General features: G+C 44.3%; 1 protein-coding gene across 2 annotated transcripts in view; it reads right to left on the reverse strand.

Moving 5' to 3' along the window:
- NDST2 (N-deacetylase and N-sulfotransferase 2) overlaps positions 1-22,014 on the reverse strand; it is a 67,392-nt gene that overhangs the window by 9,375 nt on the left and 36,003 nt on the right. For both annotated transcript variants that reach the window (XM_027720029.2, XM_039377885.1), the window contains 5 exons: positions 13,432-14,827; positions 6,115-6,202; positions 5,736-5,890; positions 4,074-4,259; positions 3,535-3,663 (listed from right to left, as the gene is read on the reverse strand). In XM_027720029.2, coding sequence (XP_027575830.1) covers positions 3,535-3,663; positions 4,074-4,259; positions 5,736-5,890; positions 6,115-6,202; positions 13,432-14,424 — 1,551 coding nt within the window. In that variant the 5' untranslated portion in view covers positions 14,425-14,827. The remainder of the gene's footprint in view (positions 1-3,534; positions 3,664-4,073; positions 4,260-5,735; positions 5,891-6,114; positions 6,203-13,431; positions 14,828-22,014) is intronic.

Below are 22,014 nucleotides of genomic sequence, written 5' to 3' on the forward strand. Positions count from 1 at the left end.
AAAGAGGCTGTTCACAACTCAGACTGCCGTGACTGTCTTTGTTGACAAGTGTCCATCTGCCAGGATACAGCGATGCCTTGAGGCAAAAGGAAAGAAACGTAGCACTTTCAAGACAGGAAGAGCTTGGGAGAGGAGGAACATAGACTTCTCAGTTAGCCCTTGGAATGGTATGTGTGGGAGGGTGTTAACAGAGCCCTGGATGCGAGTCCAGAACAGCTTCAAAATCCCATTCAAGTGGCTCTAGAACATTTAGGGGAACAAGGCTTGGTCAGTGACTCCCTTGCAAAGCCTCTTTCGTGGGAAAATGGGAGCCTCCCTTCCTCTCCCCAGGGCACAGCCCGGGCAAGCTCTCGAGCTGCAGTCTGCTACAGCAGGGGAGCAGGCTGGGGAGGGGCACCATGCTGTGGGGCAGGGCACAGTGGCACAGGGACAGTTGTCACCGGAGTTCTTCCTCAGCCCACGGCCTGTCACAGCTTTCGTTCTCTTCGGAGTTGACATCTCAAGCGTAAAAGAACAACTGGTAATTGGCACTTTAGAATATGAACAGGTGTATGTGGGGATCTAAACGGGGACTGCAAAGAGACACTGCACTAGGATATTGTCCTAGAAACAGACACCAGCTGGTAAGTTTTAGCTCGCAAGAACCTTCAGCACAGGCAGCCCCTGAGAAACGTCCTGCCAAGCCCAAGGATGTTAATCCTTTGGCAAAGTGTCACTCAACAGCCATGGCAGCCGCCCCAGCACTGCAGTGCTCAGGAGCTTGTGTGCTATTTCTGCCTTGCCAAGCCATCTCTTCTCTCCAGCAGATACATTTCCCTCCTGTCAGTTTTTCACTATTTTAACTTTTGGATAAGAGTGCAAAGGACTGTTATCAGCTCGACTCTAGTGTGTGGGTTTGACAGATCCCATAGAATTCAGCATCCCAGTGCCCATAACACAACACTACTTTGCCAGACACAAACCACACCATGGCTGGAAGTTAGAAAAACAAAAACACTGAGGTCGGTGAAGGAATGACCACGTGGCTTATTTACCACTCCTCACACAGTGTCTGCCCAGTGCAGGGAGGGAAACCAACTGCAGTCACAGCAGGGACACCCACTGCTGCACAGTTCTGGGTTCAATTCTGATGACGCCAGGTAAGGGCAGGAGGCAATAACAGGCTTCCCTGGCAGGGGGCAGGAATGACTTTCCCACTCACAGTAGGGAAAGAGCAAAATGGGGAAGCAGGAGACAGATGGTCTTGGGATGAAGACGTTTGCTGGCACTCAGGAAGTCTGAATTCAGTTTTCTGCCCAGTGTCACCATGGACTAGTCTCAGCAAGACAAGAGATACTCTTTCTGCCTGAGCCATCCCCAAGACACTGTGAAACAAATTTAATCCTGTCTATAAGGTTCTCACAACCCAGGGTCTTTGGGTAGGCAACAGAAAACAGTGGTAGGACTTTGGGACACATGGAAAGTAAGTGGAGTTAAAGATTTATCACGTTTGTCTGCCTGTGAGTTTTTCACTTCTGGTTTCCTATTGAGCTGACAAGAGAGGCCCTGCCAGACAGGCTCTGGCACCTACACTTCAAAGAGCAGCGTGTGTTTGGTGCTGTTGTGTAAGAAGGATGTGCTAAATACAACACAGAGCAAAGGACAGAAAGATCTGTGTAACTGCAAGGCATGGTGGCAAAAGCACACATCTCATGTTCTATTTTGCCCCTTTCTGGGAGACATCAGGAAGGTTTTCTGACAGCAAAGGGTGGCTCATCCCTTTGACTAGCTAGTGAAATATGTAGAGGAAAAATTTGCTGCATGAAGAGTCTGGCTCACTGGCACAAATCAAGTACTGCAGCAGGGAGGACACAGGTCACCATCTGGGACCTCTTCAAGATTTCCAGAATGAAAAAAAGCCTGCATGTGATCCAGGTTGGCGACTGCATCTCAAGACTGACTGCATTTGGTAAAACGGCACACACAGGTAATGTTGCCACCTGCAAACAGTCACAAGCAACTGGATTTAGAAGAGGGAAAGACAAACTCAATTGATGAGCCATTTCCCTGTATTTCTGAGTGAGCAGTCACGTCCTGTAACACACTTGTACTGCTTAACAAGGCCTGGCAGCTTGCTCTGCCCCGTCACAGCTACTGCTGCCAAAACAGCTCTGAGCACTACTTCTGACATAAGCTACACTCAAGTGCCATCTCTCCCTCCCTCCCATCCACACCCACAGACCCCGGAGACTGGCTTGGAAATAACACCTCCCTCTTCTCCCCCTCCCTTCCACTGTCAGCATGCCATGATTTCCCTTCCTTCACACCGAGGAATAATGAGAGCAGAGGTCACAGAGAGCCTAGACAGAATACAGAGACAGGAGGGTACGAGGACCTCACAATATGTAACAAGCAGCTGCGGGCACAGCAGTGAGCGGCCTGTGCAGTGTAAGCAGAAGTGTTTGTGAGAAGAGATCAGCCTGTCTGCTCAGGATCAACAGCTATTCTCCTTCTGACATCAGACCTTGTTCACCACTCAGAAGATCAAATATCTTCTGTTTGCACTGTGGAGTTAATCGTACACATACAGGCTTGGAGACTCCTGCCTGTCTATATCCACTCAACAGGAGCTGGAAGCACCAAAAAGGACTGAAAGAGCCTGGTCCAAGTCTGCCTGCTACGGATCACTGCTGGGGCTGTGGGGCTGGCCAGCTTTCTTTCAGGTCCCTGAGATGGCTCTATCAGGAGGGGAGGAATGCAAGGTCTGAGTCACTGTGCAAACATGAGCAATGGAGAGGAGCTTAGAGCACAGTACTCTGCTCTGACAGAGAGAAATGCTACACTGCCAAAAGGAAGCAAAGTGTAAACATGGGAAGCATCTGAAGGTGCCTGAAAGTTTAAAAAAGTCACTATGAAGACCCAACAATAAGTCTGGTAAATAAGCTCATCCTGTACCAGAGCACAATTTTCCCATACTTTTCCTTGATCAGAGATTACTGCCAGCTGGTTATTATTGAAAAAGAAATCCCTGTGTTGGACCAATATCTCACAAAAAAGCCTTAATGTGACAGCTACAACACAATAAAAGAAAACAGAAATCGTTTCAAGCGTCTGCATATTGAAAGAAAAGGGAGAACACCTCATAATGAAAGCCCAGCAAAAGCAATTACTGTGAACAAAACTCATCAGTAAGCCAGGGGAGAAGCCAATGGCAGCAGATGTGCATGGAACAGAAGGTGCATCTCACTTCTGATTCATGAAGATACAGCAGCCCAGGTAATACCCACTGTACCTTGGGCCATGCTCAGTGTGTCACCCTGGGTAGTTTCTACCTGCAGAGTGTTGCATTTGTCAACACTCTGGATACTGATGCTCCCTTGACAGCGTGTAAAGCAAAGCAGCATTCCTTAGCAAGTACTGCCTTGGCCCCCTCTTTCACATCCTAGTCTCTGTGATGGTGGTTATACCGAATCTCCAGTAAGATCTAGTCCTTTCCTGTATCAGGCACATAGGCTGAGACAGCCATACACCAACTCCCCTTTCAGATGAACTTACTGGGTTCAGAAGCACCGTCAGGAAGAGTTCACCACCACGAATGCTCTTGTCCAACTCCTTTGAGCCACCAGGATATTCATTATAGAAGATAGTGTGAGTAAAAAGACCACAAGTCTGTCGAGGCAGAACCTGGCAATATCAGAAGAAAAGCAAAGTTAGACAAGAGGCAGATGCAGCAGAATCTACATGTGAATGAGTCAAAGCAGCACTTCGTGGATCAATATAAAGAGTAAGGGACTATGTCATGAATGGCATTGGTTCAGAGGACTCTTGCTATTCCTCCCAACCATTTAACTCATCACAGTGTGAAAAAGCCAGTGAGATCTCAGCCTAGTCTTTCTTGGCTTGGGTTTGCTCTCCATTCAGTACTGACCTCTGAATTGTTCCAAGAAACACAGAACTGGCTTTAGCCAAGTTTTTTTTCTTTGCTTCACTGTTTGGAAACACTGGTGATATTAAGATTAATGTCACTGACGCAGGTCACTAGAAGACCATTCCCTGGGCAGGAAAGTGGGCTGTGCTTGCCCAGCTGTGCTCACCATGATTCCATTATGGATGAATCCACGCCGGTACCGGGCAGGCCGTAGGTGTGGGTATTCCTCTGTGCTCGTTACTTGGATGTTCCAAACGGATTTCCATGCTTCATAGAGTTGTGTGTGGACAGGATAAACCCCAGAATGATGGGGGGCTACTGCATAGCCCAAGTCTGTGGGAATCCCATGCTCCTGGAAGCAGAATATGCAGCTTGATAATTCAGTATTTAACTAATAGCCTTAAAAAGGATCTGTGTTGGAGCAAGGTGACAGAATAACAAGAAAACTCTCTGTATTGGGAAACCTGAAATACTGCTTGTACTTCTTGTTTTATGCATCTGTACAAATATAAGGGCAGTTTTGTATCAACGAGGACATTCCGCACTGGTAACAGCTGCAATAAGAATGGTCTTGCAGCTTGCAGGTGTGAAAAATCAGATTAATTCAGAATGCTCAGGTAAGGCTCCATGGTTACTACATACTAATCAATACTGTTAAGTGACATATCTCAGTCCCACAATGCCTAGATGTGAGTCACCAGAGAAGGAAAACAAAATTTCCTTAACTGATATAGAAGAAAGAAAGATGATGGCTGGGATCTGTATTGTCTCTAGCAATCCAAAGAAAAGCAGACATGGAGCAAGAGACTACTGAGGGTGAAGATATAGGGCCTGGAGCTACACTAAAATGACAGGAAATATCTGAATTTCTTGGGTTTTAATTCCACTATGTGGTTCTGGTAACAATATTAATGACGACAGCTCTACCCTGGTGGTGCACAATAAAACCAGGGCCCCTAAATGAAGCAATAACCTTCTCTCACTGCTGGCCTGCTTTATGTTAAATATGTGTAATTGTGTTCTGTGCTTTGTCTCACTTTGCAAAAGACTGCACTGTTACTTAACCAGTAAAAGGAGGAGCCTAAATTGTTTCTATAATGCTGTGACTGTGCTCTGAATTCCTGATCATTTCTAATCTGTGTGTGTCATGGGAACACAAGACAGCAGCCTGCTATTCCCAAGGGGATTACTATCAAAAAAACCAAACTAGAGGTGAAGAGGACATTTCTTTTCAGAGAAACATGTACGCTATATTCAACTCTGGGCTGTAAGCATCAAACAGACATTGTTCCAGCAATGCAGGATGTTCAAGGCTTCCCCCTCCTCTGCCAAAACCCAGGGAATTTCCCCTGTACTTCCTAGATAAGTAACTTCCTTCAGCATTGTCTGGGAAGGCCAGAATATGCTGTTAGCACATAGCATTTTATACTACCGACCAGGTGACTTCCTTACAAAACCACACTGAATAAGGAAAAGAAAATGCCTTCTTACTGCCAGAGTTTGTAAATTAATTGGATTTGGATGGTAATGCTACAAGTTCACACCTCAGCAAACAAGCGCCTTGGGATTTGCACCCTGGAATGCTGTGGAGCTGCCCGGGGCCATGCAGGTGCCAGGAAACATTTCCCATTGCACAGGCAGGCATGAGAATGGTGCTGTCTTCAGGCAAGCAACAGGAGCCACACGTCAATCTGAACTTTCAGAGCTGGCTTTCTTAAATGCAGCTGAATTACTAGACTAGTATTTGAGTTCAGTGGGGTCCAAACAGCTATTCCAGGAGAAGAATGTTTAAGGATTAGTACTGTAAATAAAGTGCAATGCCCCTTACCACAGCAAATTGTTTGTTGAGCTTCATCTGCTCAGCCAGTACAGTGACATTGTGGAAAAGATGAGGCTGCATGTGACTCCACATGTGAGGGAACCACCAGAACTCCTTCCTGTGTTTGAGCAGCATGTCATCCCCTTCGTCTTCCTCATCTGTACCTACAGAGAGCAGAAAAGAAAGTGCAAAAACAAAAGGCAGAAGAGGGGCTCAGCGTTTTTAAAGCAGTGGCTAATCCCCTGAAATGCAGATTTGTTCCAAGGGAGAGTCATGCTCTCTCTGATGTATTACACACACACACACACACACACACACACAAATGTGGGGGCTGTACACAGGTGCTGGGACTAACAGGGGCTGGGACAAACAGGTGCCAGGGGTTTACCTGTGTGGTAGAATTTCCCTGAGAAGCCCAGATTGAAGGTGAAATTTGGGACTAACGTTCTCAGCTTATTCTGGGTGCTCAGTAAAGCCTGTTTGAACAAAAGGAAAAAGATGTTCATATGCATGTTTTTTTGCTCTGTAACATTTCTCTGTGCTCTACTGGTGCCCAGTTCAGTCTGAAGAGGTATCAGAGGGCATTGTTGCCCTAGGAGTGAAGCAGAGCAGACAAGTGCTCCATATAGGGAATCTTTACTTGAAGTAATTCTGCTGTACTAAATTATGCCCCTTTAAAACCATAGTCAGATGATGCTCTCCAATGTGATGGACCCAGAGTATCTGTGATAAGGAAAAGGGACAGCAAATCTCAGTTGCAAGCAACAGATCCTTTATGCTTTCCAGATTCAACCTCAATGCTCCCTTCCTCTCCCATGTTGGCTGGGACTTTGCTGTTGAACCTCTGCCCTTTCTCAGTCTATGTGTTAATGAAAAAGATGGTGAGGCAGCACATGATGTACAGATGAAGGAAAAGAAGTCAACAGTATAATGAACAGTAACTAAGTGATCCAAAGGGAAGGGGCTTTTATTTGGAGAGGAAAAGTGGATTCTCAGAACTACCCATGCAGCCAGTCCTATCACAGCAGGGAGGTAGCCCTGGCTTTGTGTTCCCTTGAAAGTGACAAAACAGTTTTGTAGCAGGAAAGGTTTCCTGGATTTTGTGAAAAAAACTTGGGAAAGCCAACATTCACAGTCATCACATCTCCTAAAGGGTCTCTCGTGCTCACTTGTATCTGCATTAAATGTCCAAAGTAATTGCTACAGCCAAAGGGAAAGTGCCTCGTGCCACAAACCTCAAGGTCCAGCAGTGTACAGAGTAAGACAGCAGCCAGCCTTGACACAAAAAAAACTCCAACAAAACAAAAACCAAAAAAACCCCAGGGGCTCAGTGTGTCACAGACAAGTAAGACAAACTAATTCCAGTCAAATTTCTCTGCCAGAAAACAATAAAAAGAGAGAAGCTCTGAGATGCACACTCTGCTGCTACCTGGTTGCTTTGGGGAAAGTGCCAGCAGTGCAGGTCCCTATGGGAGAAGTTCTCAATCAAACAGGGAATGGGAGGAGAGCTGCTGGCAGGTGACAGACACAATCCTTGTCCAGGCTATCTAGATTTTAATAGCTTTTCTAATAAAGCAATGGATCAGTGACTGCATCAAGGTGAAGGTGAAGATCCCTCAACAGCAGACTTGGGCTGGATGCAAATACACACAGGCAACTTGGCATGTAACTCTGGGGAAAGCTAGCAAACTGTACAGGGGAGATCTGCCTGCATCAGCTACCCTTCCCCAGACCCATGGAGCACAAAATAGCATTGCAAGGTGCCTTCACATGGCTCACACTCCCATAGGAATTGTTTAGGTGCACCACTCCCTCAGAGGGGAAAGGGCACTCCCAAAGGCAGACTCTCATTCCATGGAGGAGCCTTGACCTCTACCACTTACAGATGACCTCAAAAATCACTGCTGTGATTTGATACATACACCAACGTATCAAAACAGTGCTGACCAAATACTAGCCATCATATTAATTTAAAAATGACTTTTGTAGTTTACTTCAATCACCCATTCACCGCAAATGTATCTTGGAGCAAAGAAGCTGAGTGGTTTTATTCCCAAGGCAAGCAGTCCATGACCATGACAAGGTGGGAAGATCAGACAGATTTTGTCTGCAGTCCTGCAGGAAAGTCTCAATGCTCTCTCTCAGGGAACCAAGCTTTCACACTTTTCCCTACAGACACACTTAATTGCCCGTTCCTCATTCCCACAACCACACAACAGTGACACCACATGCAGCCTGGGATAAATTTCAAAGGTTCTGGTTCTTCCATGGCCATACGCTTACCACATCCTTACCTCCATCTCCAACAAAGAACGGCATTTTGAGAAATGTAAGGCACGTGACATCTCCAGAACCTATCATAAACACAGGCAGCGCTTTTGAAAGGTGATGTGCCAGCAGCACTGATGGCTGAAGCCTCCTTTGTACAAGATCCAGCACTGGCAACAGGAGGTCAAGATCCCATTACATAGAGAGACACAGGGACTCACCCTACACATTGGGGAGCACAGACTAAGAGTTGTGCATCTCTCTACAGAGAGGCATCTGTCTGCCCAGTTTGAACACAGAATTGCTTCAAATTTGGGACCAGCACCTTGAACATGTCACCCAGTAACTTAAACAGGAAAGTGCCACTTTCTTTTCTTTCTCCAGAGCTGTCCCAAGCCTCACCACTTCTCTCCGTTGCCCAGAAAGGCACATCCAGCTCCCTAAGCTAGGGTAGAAAAGTGGAGGGAGGAAAGACAGCGGTTAAGAGGCTTAGCATTCCTCTGCATGGAAAGAGATTTACAGCCTGGTTGGGGTTACCATGACGACACATCTGTCTGATAATAAATCCCAAAAAGCCCTGCTCCAGCAGGCTGCAATCCTTTGTGTCCAGGGAGGGACCAGGGAGGTACTCTGGGGGCCACAGAAATTCCGAGACTACGGGGCCCTATGGAGTCCTGCTTTCCTGGCAGGTTTATTGCTAACTGTGTGCCATCCCTCTGCTGATGTTGCATCCTTGTCACAGTCACACCCTAAGGTAGCATGGCGTAGGTTTGAAGAAATGTCTTTCCCCTGAAAAGGATAAAAGAGACTAAGATGCCAGGAAAAGTATTTGGACATTTGTTTCAACAAATTATGCACTCCATGTTTCCTAGAACATGGGTTAAAGAGATCTGTGAGCTGTAGTAAGGTGCAACAAAACAGGTGTGGGAAGGGGCTGGAAGGTGGCACTTTTCTCTGCACTCTGTTTCTCTTCCATAAAGTAGGATGAATATGATAGCACTAATAATATCTTACAGGTGATTCAAGTGGCATTTCATTTATATCCATAATGTGCTATGAGATTGCCCCTCCAATCCAAGTATCTCCGTTTTACATTTTTACAATATTTTTTTATATCTGTTTTTACATTTTATTATCATCTTTTATTTCAAAAATCTTTCCAAGATGCAAGCCAGCACACTAGCTAGCCAGAAAGGCTCCTACCCCAGCTAAGCTCCATGCTAGAAGCTCTGCAAGGCTCACCCCAGCAAGGAACAGATGGGGTCTCCAAAGAGATGCTGAACACTGCCTACCAGAACTCTTAAGCCACATCAAGGCCAGACCTGCTTCACGCTTGTCACAGTCTATCACAGAACATCCACTGCAACACACGACCTGTATTTTTGGAGGCCTTTAGTTCTTCACTGGGGCAGCCATACTGCAGGCCCAAGTGACAGAAAACTACATTCCAATGCACATTTCTGGACACAATGCAAAAAAAGTCTAAGCTTCAGTCTGACGTTCAATGCCCATCACTTTAAAAGACTTTTTTTATAATCTCAAATGATGACAACTATTTACTTCTAAGCAAATGTTAGGGGAAGAAAGTTTAAAATTGTGCCTTTTGTTGCAATACATTAAGAATCTACATAATCTCACTGACAGATCTGCAAAGATTTACTCAACAGTCACTACAAGCTCTTGATGTTATCCAGAGAAGATAAAGACTCTCTCAATGGGGTTAACATTCTAGGAGTGAGGAAAAAATCAGGGGAAGCCACAGCACTCTGACTGTACTGGTTCCTTCTTTAGGACCTAATCCTTTTCTAAGATGCCACGGTGACCTTGGCATTGCAGTCACACAGGGTTAAATCTCCACGCAACTCTGCTTTTTTAGCTAAAAAATTTTTAACACTAGAAGTGTTTGCAGAGATTTTAGCTGTTCCATACAAACACTAAATATCATCTATCTCAGGTGCCTCTAACAAGAGGCAAAAGAAAAGGGGGAAATAAGGCCAAGAGTCAGATGCTGGGAAGAGAGGATATCATGACTACAAGAAAATAGTGCACAGACAAATGAAGATAAACAGATGATAAAAAATGGAGGAAGAAAGCTGAGTGCTTTAATAGCCTCTTCTCAGTGCTCATGCAAAGCATACTAGGAACATGTGGCAGAAACACCTGCATTGTAGATACTGCCCCTGTGGACCCTGGGCAGCATGTTCTTAAGAGGATTTTCAGCAGTTTTCTCATCGCCCAGCAGTAGCACTGGCAGAGCTCAAAACAGCACTGGCAAAAGAGAAAGCTCTCATGATACTGGTATTTCTACCTCTCCTCCAATCTTGGAATCAGGGAGTTAGAAATTGCTGAGTACTTTAATTGCAGGTAAGATCATCCTCTACAGTTTAGAAAGGCAAGAGCTGGCTGACAGCCACCCTCACTAGGTTCTCTCTTTTCCACCCTCACCATTCATAACCCAAAATGAAATGACTGTCCTTGATTTTCACTTAGCTTGCTCTCAGACTCACTAGCAGTGATTGCTCACACTATTTATGCCGTTGGAGAGATTACCAGCAAAAGAGGCAAAAACTCATCTACTTAATCTTCTTTCCTCATACCTAAAGACAACCAGGAAGGATCACAAAAGCCAGATCCTTTTGCATTAGAAACGGCTTGTCTTTGTTGACCAGTGCCATGGAGGTCTGGTAAATTCCTAGGATTATGATTTTAGAAGAGACTGACTGTGGAATAATTTAGAAGAGAAGGGATTCTCCGAGATTTTGTTTTGTTAATTATGTGCAGCTCAAATCTCTGGGAAACTTTACAAGGGAAAATAATTTTCTTTGTGCAACTTCCAACTGTTCACTTTAATCGAGGACTGCAAGCTCCTGCTGCAACCCTTCAGCAGAAAGCAGGAACTCAAGGGTTATCATCTTTAAACTAAAAGCAAGCATGGTTCTTTTTTTTCTTATTAAAGAAGAAAGCCAGTCAGCTCTCCTTTAAGCATCACAAATAAAAACATTTCTCTTGTGTAAGACATGTACCATGGACATGCCTTTGATCAAATTACATTCAGTACTTTCTTTTAATAGTAGTTTTGTCTGGGAAGCTCTCTGAACGTGGACCTGCATATGGCAAGCAGGCTCACTGGGACGGCAGAGTCAATTTTATACCTTCACACAGCATCCAATCTTCAAACCGCTACCCTGACCACTGTAATCTAAGCTTTGAGATAAGGAGCTGTGTGTTGAGATAACAGCCCTGAAACAGAGCTTTCATATAAAAGGCCAAAGAAAATGCCAGCTGTTCTGTTACTATTATATCCCCTTCTTTCCCCATGGTGAGAAGCTATCAACAAATCCATGTAGTTATTTCTCGCTTTTAAAAAATAAAAATTCATTAACCTCGCGTGGCTCTGCAATCAGAGAGCTTCTTTTAAATGGATAAATCTGGGGTTTATCTGCTTTGCCTGAGATTCTCTGCTTACTGATCACAGATTATTCCTCCATTTCACCCTGTTAAAACCCAAACAAAGCATCTTTTGGAATAATCTTGTCTGGGTTTTTACATCACTAGAGCAGCCTTTGTTCCCAAGAGCTTTGGCCACCTATATGCTGCTTTCTTACATGGGTCTGTAACCTGCACAAACACTACGGAGGTGAGAATCTCTGCCAGTTTGAACTAGAGGGTGTAGGGCCTGCTTAGGACCAAGATAAGACTGTGATCCTTCAAATAAAAAATCTTTCAGGGCATTTCAGCACCTCAAAACACAAGGACACTGCAGTAAAATGAAGTAAATGTTCGCATTTTCCTTAAATAAGTAGTACATACAACTGTTCCATTTTTCTACACCTGTGTGCTGGGAATCACTTTTTCTATACCTCTTTGCTTAGAGCGTTATGGTCGAAGTGGCTCTAAAGAATTATTAAAGAATGAAGCAAGTAAAATAATGGCATGCAATTAGAGCTCCTTCAGGCATGCAGCTTCAAGTGATTTGAAAAGATAAAGCTAGCTACAAACAGAGTGCAGGGTTTTACTCTGCCCCAAGATAAACTTGGGATCAGAAGCAAAACATAAAATCTCAAAGTCCTAAGAACATGAAGATTAACTAAGACATATCTTGCGTGGATGCATAAAACATGTAGAAAAGGTGGTAAGACTCCTAGTGAGGTGTAAGAGTGCTCTTGGGAACATGGAACAGATGAGGTTCAGGTAAGGGGCCAAGCATGTACAACAGTATTTTGTCTTACACCTTTGCCTCAAATGTTTTGTGCCCCTGGAAGAAAGTTTAAAGGGTGCTTCACCTTGAAGTTGTTTTGGAAACATGATAAGGCAGTTGCTGTCACAGGTTTATCATCATCAAGGCTGGCACCCAGGGAACTCCATTCAGGACTCATCTAAGGGCAAGTGCTGAATGGGAATCCAGAGTGCAATACCTGTGAACAGACTCAGCTCATCTGGAGAAACAGGCAATGCACCTGCCTCGATGGCTACAAACCAGAACTGATGGGGAAGATAAAAAAGGAAGTCCTTGGCTCCATGAAGCAGCATATGCACACATAGCACAGACTTAACAGAACATTTTATCACATACTTTCAAGGATACAGAGAACGAGAAGAAGCACTTAGCTTCTTACCTTCTTCCTACTTGTTTTTTCCTTTCCCTGTTTCAGTTCTCTCTCCTCCACAAAATCTCTCTGTGCCTTACCCATAACCTTTTCTGATAGGTCACTGTATTACTCCAGAAACTGCCAAGAAAAGCAAACCACAAAGATAGCATCTCTCTTTCCCAACTGTGAAGCCACAGAGATGGTTCTCATGAAGACTTGTTCAGACCATGTTTCCCTGGTGAATTTTTTGATATTCCCTGCCCAAGCATGAGTGGCGGATAAGAGGGAAGTGCAACAAAGGATGAGAGAAAACCCTTCCTTTCCCAATTTGGTTATGTGCTGAAAAGCTGGATGGCTAAAATATAGACTATATCAGGCCTCATGTAGGCCTCATGGACTGGCCTACAGTTCTGCAATATAATATATACAGTTTATACATATCACCATAAATAATAATAAACATATATTTGCTGTTCTATTTTAACACAACTTGCCTTTTCCTTTTGAAAAGTAGAGTGTACAGTTACAAATAGGTTGGCAGAAGAAACCTGCATATGATTGTTCCTTACATTAAAGAGGAGACAGGATAGACCACCACAGGCATCTTCCTCTTAAATTCAGAGAGAGCAGCTCCTGAAATGCTCCATTTAAACCTACAAAACTGTTGTGAGAGCATCACATATGGTGCCTCAGCATTTTTGCAGGCTACTTCTCTGTTTAAGATGAGAACAACTGCACCAATCAAATTAAACACCACCTTGACTTTCGCCATCTTGACTTTCCTGATATACCACACGCATTAGAAATTTGTCTAGGGCCTCTAGTGATAGCTATTTGGGGGATTTTACCTCTACATCAGACACTTTCATGCGAGTGCCCTCTTTTCCCACAAATATATCATCAATGTCAACAAGGATGTAACGATCAAGTGTGAGACAGAGGCGTTTGCCAGTCAAGTAGGCAATGGCATCCACGAAAATGAGTTTGTGCAGCCAAAAATTGAGGTTATTGCCGAAGAGAACCCGCTGGATCCCATCGTGCAGACCCAGGTCCTGCACCACGGTGGCATGCAATGCTTTGTGAGTGGCCAGGTGAGGAATGGACTCCGAGGACTTCGTGCTGGCCAACAGCACTGGCTCGTAGGTGCTGTGGTTTGACTGAAACACAGTCCAGTCATCACCAGGCAGAGGACCCTGCTCCACCTCATTAGCCCGGGTGACGTAGAGCAGGGGGGCACTAGGATTGATGTGATAGTCCCGCAGCCCCAAGTTGGAATGTAGGAAAAGGGGGAAACCCTTGAGCTGTGCACTGAGCAGGCTGTTCTCGTTTGCTTTGAAAAAGCCTATAATCCCTACTCCATACTCTACACAGTATTTGTCCAGCAGCTCTCGGTTCCAAGCATCTAGGTTCACATACTTAAGGATGTTCTCATAGATAATAAGCGCATAGCGTCCTCTATCTTTGTCTGTCAGGGTGGGCATATCCCCTTTGCCAGGGGCGATCTCTGTCCTGTATTTAAAACGGCTAGATTCCAGGATGGCCACTATTTCCTGCCCCAGCTGGGAGTAAATGCTTTCCACAAAGACTAGCACCACAGGATCTGTGCGTGAGGTGTCCACAGATTTCGTGAGCCTCCAGCTGGCTTGCGGTGGGATCAAGATGCGGTGCTGGTTGCTGCAGTCACTGAAGGGCAGGGGTGGTGGCTCCTTGATTTTGGGGCTGTTAGTGACGTAATAAGCCAGGATGCACATGGAGATCAGGCTGAAGGCAATGAGCAGCAGGATCAATCTGTGGAGCTCCAGCTGTCGCACATGCCGCACTACTTTCCACAGCTGAATCATGGTGGGGCGGGCTGCTCACCCCTCCTCACGCGCTGCACCCACGTCGCTCCTGGAATCTCCAGTGCCGCCGTGGCAGGACCCAGCAGCAGCTCGCAAAAAAGGAAGAGCAGCTGCAGAGAGAGAAAAAGCTAAAGCAAACAGCTACAAGGTTAGACTCCCAGGGATCTGCCATTTATCTCAGGTAACCATGGCCCTCAATTCCCATTGCTCTTTTGTGTTCTTCCTCCTGTTCCTCTCCTCTCACTCAGGAAAGTCTTTCGGAGGAGCGAGGTTTCCTGATCTTGTCTCCAGCAGCAAATCAGTCTGTCGTTCCGTGCACAAGCAGCTTCAGCTCAGCCTTCCCAGGTGTCCTTTTCTCATTTAGCTGTTTCACATTCACATGATGGCACGTTCTCTTTGCATCCTGCAATTTAAAAAGAAAAAGTCAATTCTCAGTATGGATTCATGGTATTTAACAGGTTTGAGATGAAATGGCAAGACTAGCAGGTGCAAGGTGGGCAGTGCCTCTTGCTCATCAGCAGGCAGACCTGTTCCCTGGGAAGTGATGCACACCATTTGTGCAGCCATAATTGCCTTTGGAAGAAAGGTCTCGACACTGCAAAGGGACTCAATATTTGCCTTGGGTAAGATCTTAACTCACTACAGCAAACAGAGACGAGTACCTGGCCTTCCCCCACCCCTCTTTATGCCACTGAACAGAAAACATGAAGCCCTTTTATTCTAGCCCAAATTTATTCAAAATTTACAAGAGGAGGAGAGAGCCCTCACATTCTCTGTCTTGTCCCATTCTCATACTAACAATGATGTGTCCAAGTCCTTGCCAGTGACTCCCTAGGCCCTGAGGATACAGCTGTCCTGAACCCAGCAGGATGCCTCACATTCCCACCACCTCTTGCCCCACAACTCCCCATTTCCATGGTTTCCAGCCCTCTCCATGAGGCTGCCCCGTTTGACCTGGGAACTCACATTCTTCCAGACCTCTCAAATATGGCTGTGGAGAGGCATCATCCCTCAGGCATCACTGAGGGCAGGGGGCACAGGTTGCCCACGTACTGTACACCCAATCGTTGCCAATTGATTCAGTGGCAGTTGGAGATGAAACATCTCTGAAACCTTCATCACATTCTCTCATATGCCACCGAAGAGAATGAAGCCGGTTTTAAATCACCAACAGCACGATGCAAATTTGGGTTGGTCTCAAACACATGAAAGCTACTTGTTAAGAAGCTCTCTCACCTCCTGCTTTGTGTTTATGGCAGCAGACTATTTCACCATATGTTGTTATTTTTTCAGGAAAAATGTTCAACAAAGCCAACAAACACCAAGTCATCTAAAACGTAAACACCAGGGAAAGTAACTAAACTACTCCTTGGTTTACAAATAAAATAAAAATCCCTGTGGAGTCTTCTCTCCCTTACCAGTAGTGAGACTTAGAGCAACACCAAGTGTGCCTTTCTTGGCATACAAGGAGATTTTTGGGGAGCACCTGCTGCCTCTCCCAGCACAATGCAAGAACACCCTCAATGCCAGCCAGATGTTGCTCGCCAAGTCAGTCACGCTCAAGATGAGCTCTCTATAAAAGCTAAAAACCTTTTTTCTCTCAAATCCTTTGTTATTCACCCCCCCACACTCCTGCAGGTATGTTCATCACCATATATAGACCTTCTAACTACCTGCTCAACTCACACAGCTTACACCAGGAGGCACAAGAACAACAATAACAAAAAATATTACAAAACATGTCTTCATCCTTTCTCCATTCATCCAATTTTTGAGCCTTTCTGTTACTATCACTCTGATAAAACAAAGAACATCAGAAGACTAGTTTGTCTATGAGTTTAAGATAGACATAAGGTTTTTATATAGTAAAGTCAGGGTTCTTTAACAACTAGCCTCATCAGAAAAGAAACTACTTGTGAGACAGATGCTTATTTTGCTCCACCAGGAAAAAAAGACAGATGCTTATTTTGAAATGTGTATTACTAGATATAAAAACATCCTTCTGAGTCAGGGAAAATATCAGTTCATAGATGAGGCCAAAAGTCCCACTCTAAAGACTCCCACCGGGCTGTTTTCCAAACTGTTGGTGCAGCTTGAAGCAGAGACAAAAAACACAAGCAGATTTTATATGAAGAGATATAATATTGCTAACTTTATGACAGCAGATGGAAAAGAGTCAGAGTGCTCTTTACACAAGCCTTATAATGATCATTAAGTATTATCTCAAATAACTTCTCTGCTATAAGCTCAGTAGAGCAGGGATTGGCTTGTGTAGCGCACAATGAAACCTTATCCCTGATGAGGTCTTCAGAATAGCTGTAAACTGTCACTGTAAAGTATATTACCAAATAATTTTCCACTGGAGAAACAGACACAGCAAAATGCACTGAAGGTCGCACTGCAAGGCAGCAGATGAACCAAGATTTTTGATGAAACAATCTCTGTTCCCAAGACTCCACATGGATTAAGTCTCCATTCCCAAATGGCCCTCTGTAATGACAGAGCTGGCTTTGGAAATCCAGTGACAATGAGATATGTTTTCTTCATCACAGACAATTGATTAACTCTCAGTTTTGTCTCTACATATGCTGTTAACTTCTTATTGGAAAAAGGACAGGGGGGAGAAGGTGAGAAATTACCATGAGAAGAGATGGAAAAAACAGAACTCATATAGTTTTTTCTTTTTCTTGTTACTGAAGTGACAACTGATTTTGAATGTATGACTCTCTGGACTGAGCATCGGATACGGCTTGTAATTCCAGCTCAAGTTAACTTCAGTCCCAGTGACACACCTGGGATGCCAGTACCATACCAGCATAATATTCAGTTCAATACGAGCATAACACCCAGAACCACGTGCCACATTTCAAAAGCAGCCAGGAAAATAAACTTTCCTCCTTGACAATGAGCCTTTCCCATCCCACCGATGCTGCAAGGATCCCCAACGTTACCACCTTCTTGCTTGGCACTATAGCTCCAAAGTCACAGAGAGGCAGAAGCCAGCTGAGGCAGAATTCAGCACGGCAGGGAGAGGTTAAACAGAAATCTAAACCAAATGCTGTATCTTTTTATGAGGTGAAATCCTTGTAAGACACAGTAATACATAGCTCCATGCATATCACAATGCTCCATGTATGAGAAGCGGTCTTAATTCTACTCCTGTGCAACAAATTCATGCTAGACACTTCACTCAGATTCCTATAGAATCGATTTTGACTGAGAAAACCAAGAATTCCGAGTCAGTGTCTTCTCAAATAGCTCTGTTCCCTTTGCTTTTTAATCCTATTGAATAAAACAGAAACATTAAACTATTCTGGATTCAAAGATTCGCTATTTTAACATGTACTGGACAAGACGTTTTTTCAAGAGAAAATAATGTAAAGAGGGACTAAAAGCTCAGGAGCTTATGTATTACTTGCATGAATTTCCAAGCATTTCTGGGGTAAAATTTGTAATCTAAACACCACAGTAACAGTAAGAAAATTGAGAACATGTTGATCTATGCAAAAGCCTGGCAAGGTACTACTTTCACAATGCTTTATCCCCAAAACATCAATCTGGAAAACATTTCTCTGCCCTGGTTACACTCACTCATCTCTCCAACTTCATTTTTAGTGTTGAACTGAGTCTCTGTTTTGTAAAGAACTGTAGCTTCAGTTTCCCAGTTATCAGTTTAAAGATGAAAATCAGAGGACAACTGGATTATTCTGCAGAATAAGGATGAAACCAGGGTTTAAGCTAGCCTGCCACACCTGCAGTGCCCAGCTGACGAGCACAAGGGAGAGGAACCCCCTTTGCTGGGCACTTCTGAATCACAGCAGTGTTTTGATAACAATGATTCCATTCAAGCCTCTAGTGAAGCTCCCAAACAAGCACCCATTTGTTACATGGGTGAGCTCAAAAAAACAAATTAAAAAAAAAGGCCTGTATCAGATTGCTGCTCAAGAATCTGTCAGCTCCGATCTCTTTAACAAGGCTTCACAGCCAGAGGGTATGCCAGCTGGCATGGGATGCATTTCGCTCTTTGGGGACTGCATCAGCTGGTTTAGGTTCAAATGAAAGGAAAAAGAAAAAAGCAACAAACAAATACACCGAACAAATTTTATATTAAAAGGCAAGAGAGCTGTCAGGAACCCCCCATACCCAAAAAGCCCAGAAATACCTGTACCGGAGAAATAAAGTAAAATTAAAAAAAACCCCAACAAACAAACCCATAGTGAAAATTATTCTTTCTTAAAAGAAAATACCTGTGTCCTCTTTTGATATCAAACTCCTTGGAATCTAACTCCACAGTAAAACCACCAGGTTTCTAGATAAATTAAGGTCCATTCTGAACTCCTGCCAGGACTGCCCGAGTGTGAACTGTGTGAGGTGGCAGTCAGAACGCACAGCAAGGATGAAGTGTTCACTGGTCCAAGGACACAGGCTCAGCAGGCACCTGGCCTGCCAGAAAAGCATCTCTAGATCAGAGAGCGTCAGCTGTAAGGTCAGCTATCTCACAGATCACCAGCATTAAGACAAAGGCTATATAAAACTTAGATGTTCTGTTTCCTAGTGATACACATTGTTAATGTGAAACATAAACTGTTTTGTGAATTATCAGCTGCTAAGCCACATGGCAACTGATGTGATATGAAAGTAAGATAACAATCAGAACTGTGTGGTTTTAATGACTGATCTACAGATATTTCCAGCTCTTGGAAATGATTGTGGGAGATCAGTACAAATGCTCAAGACCAGCACTTATTCAAAACCAGTGACCAGAATATAAGTATTTGGGGCTTCTGGTACGTTCATGCCAAGGTACGTGGAAGATAATTGGTATCATTTGACACCTTTATCAAGAACTGTCATACAAATTCCTTCCTAGTTGCACTACAGAAGGTCTTGCCACCCTAAACCCCAATGTCACCAGTGCATTTCCCCAGCCTTTTTTATTAATATAACCCTTCCTTATGGAATGCACAGCAGCAGGATCTTGCCTTTATCCACAACGGCTCTATTTCAGAGGCTTTTTTTCCGCACTTCCTGTGAGATGGTTGTTGCCTTGGGCCCCAGGGGGACTGCAGTAATTGAGTTACACAGTAATCAGAGAGGGAATCTGATTGATTTTCCAACCCATTCCACTTTAATGGTGTCATCATGACACAAAAATTCCTCATTAGTCTGCTTGATTCTAACACAGCACAGCCCCTCCTTGTCTGTGGTGGTACCTGTATGCCAGGCCTCCAGGTACAGGTCCCCTCTCTCACAAAGACAGGAAACCTGGCAAGTATAATCTCAGCAGAGCACAGAGAGCCACACAGCAAAAGAATGTGTAGAAGCTCAGAAGAATGAATGCTGGTTGTATTCCACATAATGGGTAGAAAAAATACTGTGGAAATTACAGTCACATTGCAATGTAATTGCCAACGAAGCTCATTTTGGGGCTCTGGCTGTGTGTCTTTCAGCTAGCATCCACTGACAGTCAAATCCTGAAGTGAAAGACTGTCCAAGGAATACAAAATTCAGATCAAAGAGGCAAGAAACACTAATAGTGCCCATGCTGCTCCAACAGACAGGGTTGCAGGCTCCAGCCAGTGCTGTGCTCTGCTTCGGCAAGTCCCCACGCAGGGATGGGCCTCTCAGTACAGACCTGTGGCAAGCTGGACAGCTGCCAGCTGGCCAGCAGCTTTGAAATGTGTCGGTCTGACATAAGAGAAGACCTGTGAGACAAAGTAGTAATTATTTTAATTTTTTTATTATCACCCCCAGACAGGTACGTAACTTCACACCTTCTGCAAGAGCAACAAACTGCAGTCCATGCTAAACAGAGCTGCATGAACTTCCCTCATCCCATCCTAGTGGAAACCCAACTGCAGTCTTGAATTTACCCTTGTGCCAGTGCAATGAAGTCTGAAGACATCATGAAGGCAGACACCTTGGAGAAGCCGGCTCAGGCTGCCAGGCCAGCTTTGTGGGGCAGTGCACAGGGATCCCATGACTCCTGCAAGGTTCTTAGTGTTGGGATCCATAATATATCCCTTCTGTTTCCAACAGATCTTTGTTCTCTTATTCTTTTATATTACAAAAAAAATAAGCAACAGGTTTAGTCCTTTCCATGCCAATGACAGAGGCATGGCCCAGCACTACCTGTTAGCAACATAAACCAATCCTTCCCCCCAAAAACAAAAAGGTCCTCCTCATAAGAGCTTCCAGGAAATCTGGTTTTCAGCTCCCTGCCTTCTCCCCATCATACTACACTCACTGCTTAGGGTCATTACAACTGACCTGACTCATTTTCAGAAGCAAAGGAATTTCAAACTTTTACACTGAGGTATTCCCTTAAGTTGAATGTCAGCACCACAAGCCCCTACAAGTTTCACTGTCTCAGTATAGGACAAATTTGGGAAGGGAAAACAGTCTGCTGTCTTGTTTTTCAATCTGCTTAAAGAGCAGATGTGCAAACAAGAAACCTGAAGAATTGCTAAAAAAAAGAAATAAAATTTCAGCCTTCAGCAGTCAGTGAAGCTTAGTAAAAATAATAAGTATTTCAGCTGCACACCTTTGGTGAAATGAAAAGGAAAGATGACAAGTATTGCAGCAGTGGAAGTGCTCACACAAGTCAGAGCTTTCCACCAGCTGAGGGGATGTCACAGCTCTGGGGGTGCACAGGTCTGTATAACACAAGTGCTCAGGAGAGAAAGAAGGCACTTTCCTCCACGATAACGGCAGCGGCACATCCACTCCTGTGTTTCTTGTATCTAGGTATCTGGCCACCACAACAACAGCACGATTTCATTGTGGCCTTACTTCTCCTTCTGTTTTGTGCCTCTCCTGATACACAGGCCTATGTACATTCTGACTCTAACCCTTTTTCCCAAACCAGATGATAATGTGAGACATGAGCTCCTCTCTGCACCCAGGCACTTGGAGCTGTGGGACAGAGAATCACAGACAGCGCAGGTTAGAGCCTGCCACACAAGGGCAGTCCAAGGTGTTCTACAGTCCTTCCCAGGTGGGAAGCGAATATCTCAGTCACCCCAAATGGTGGGAATACACCATCTTCAGCCTCTTCCTTATATCAGCAATCGACGTGTATGCCCTATCATGGCAGAACATCTTCAACTGAACTGTGGGAACAGGAAATAGATGCAGTTCCTTCCACATTAGATATGGACAAGAATCTAACTTCCATTCTCTCATGATTCCTGCTTATCACAATTCAGATGAATGATGCTGCTGCAGAAAACAAAATGTCTTTTCTGATGATTTCTCCTAAGTAGCTTATTCAAGTGGAGAAATACAGTCAAACTGTGGCAACACCAAAACAACTCAGTGTCAGTCAGAGTTGAAGTGTCTTAATATAGAATGTATATTATGAAATTTTCTCTGTGATTGTTATGAAAGCAGCCTAACCATTCTTCCTATGAGCTATGCCTAGAAAATTTCACATTAATTAGCAAGAGCTAATTCTTCATATTAGCAAGAGCTAATATTTCAATTGCTTCCTCCTGTCACTTAACACATAGGAGATAATCTTCTTTTCCAATCAATTTTATTTAGGAACATATGACAGTAGGGAACAGATTTAATACTGTTACACTAAAA

This window comes from Pipra filicauda, unplaced genomic scaffold, assembly GCF_003945595.2.
Source record: "Pipra filicauda isolate LSUMZ 115617 unplaced genomic scaffold, ASM394559v2 scaffold96_size2947999_pilon, whole genome shotgun sequence".
Lineage (NCBI taxonomy): Eukaryota > Metazoa > Chordata > Aves > Passeriformes > Pipridae > Pipra > Pipra filicauda.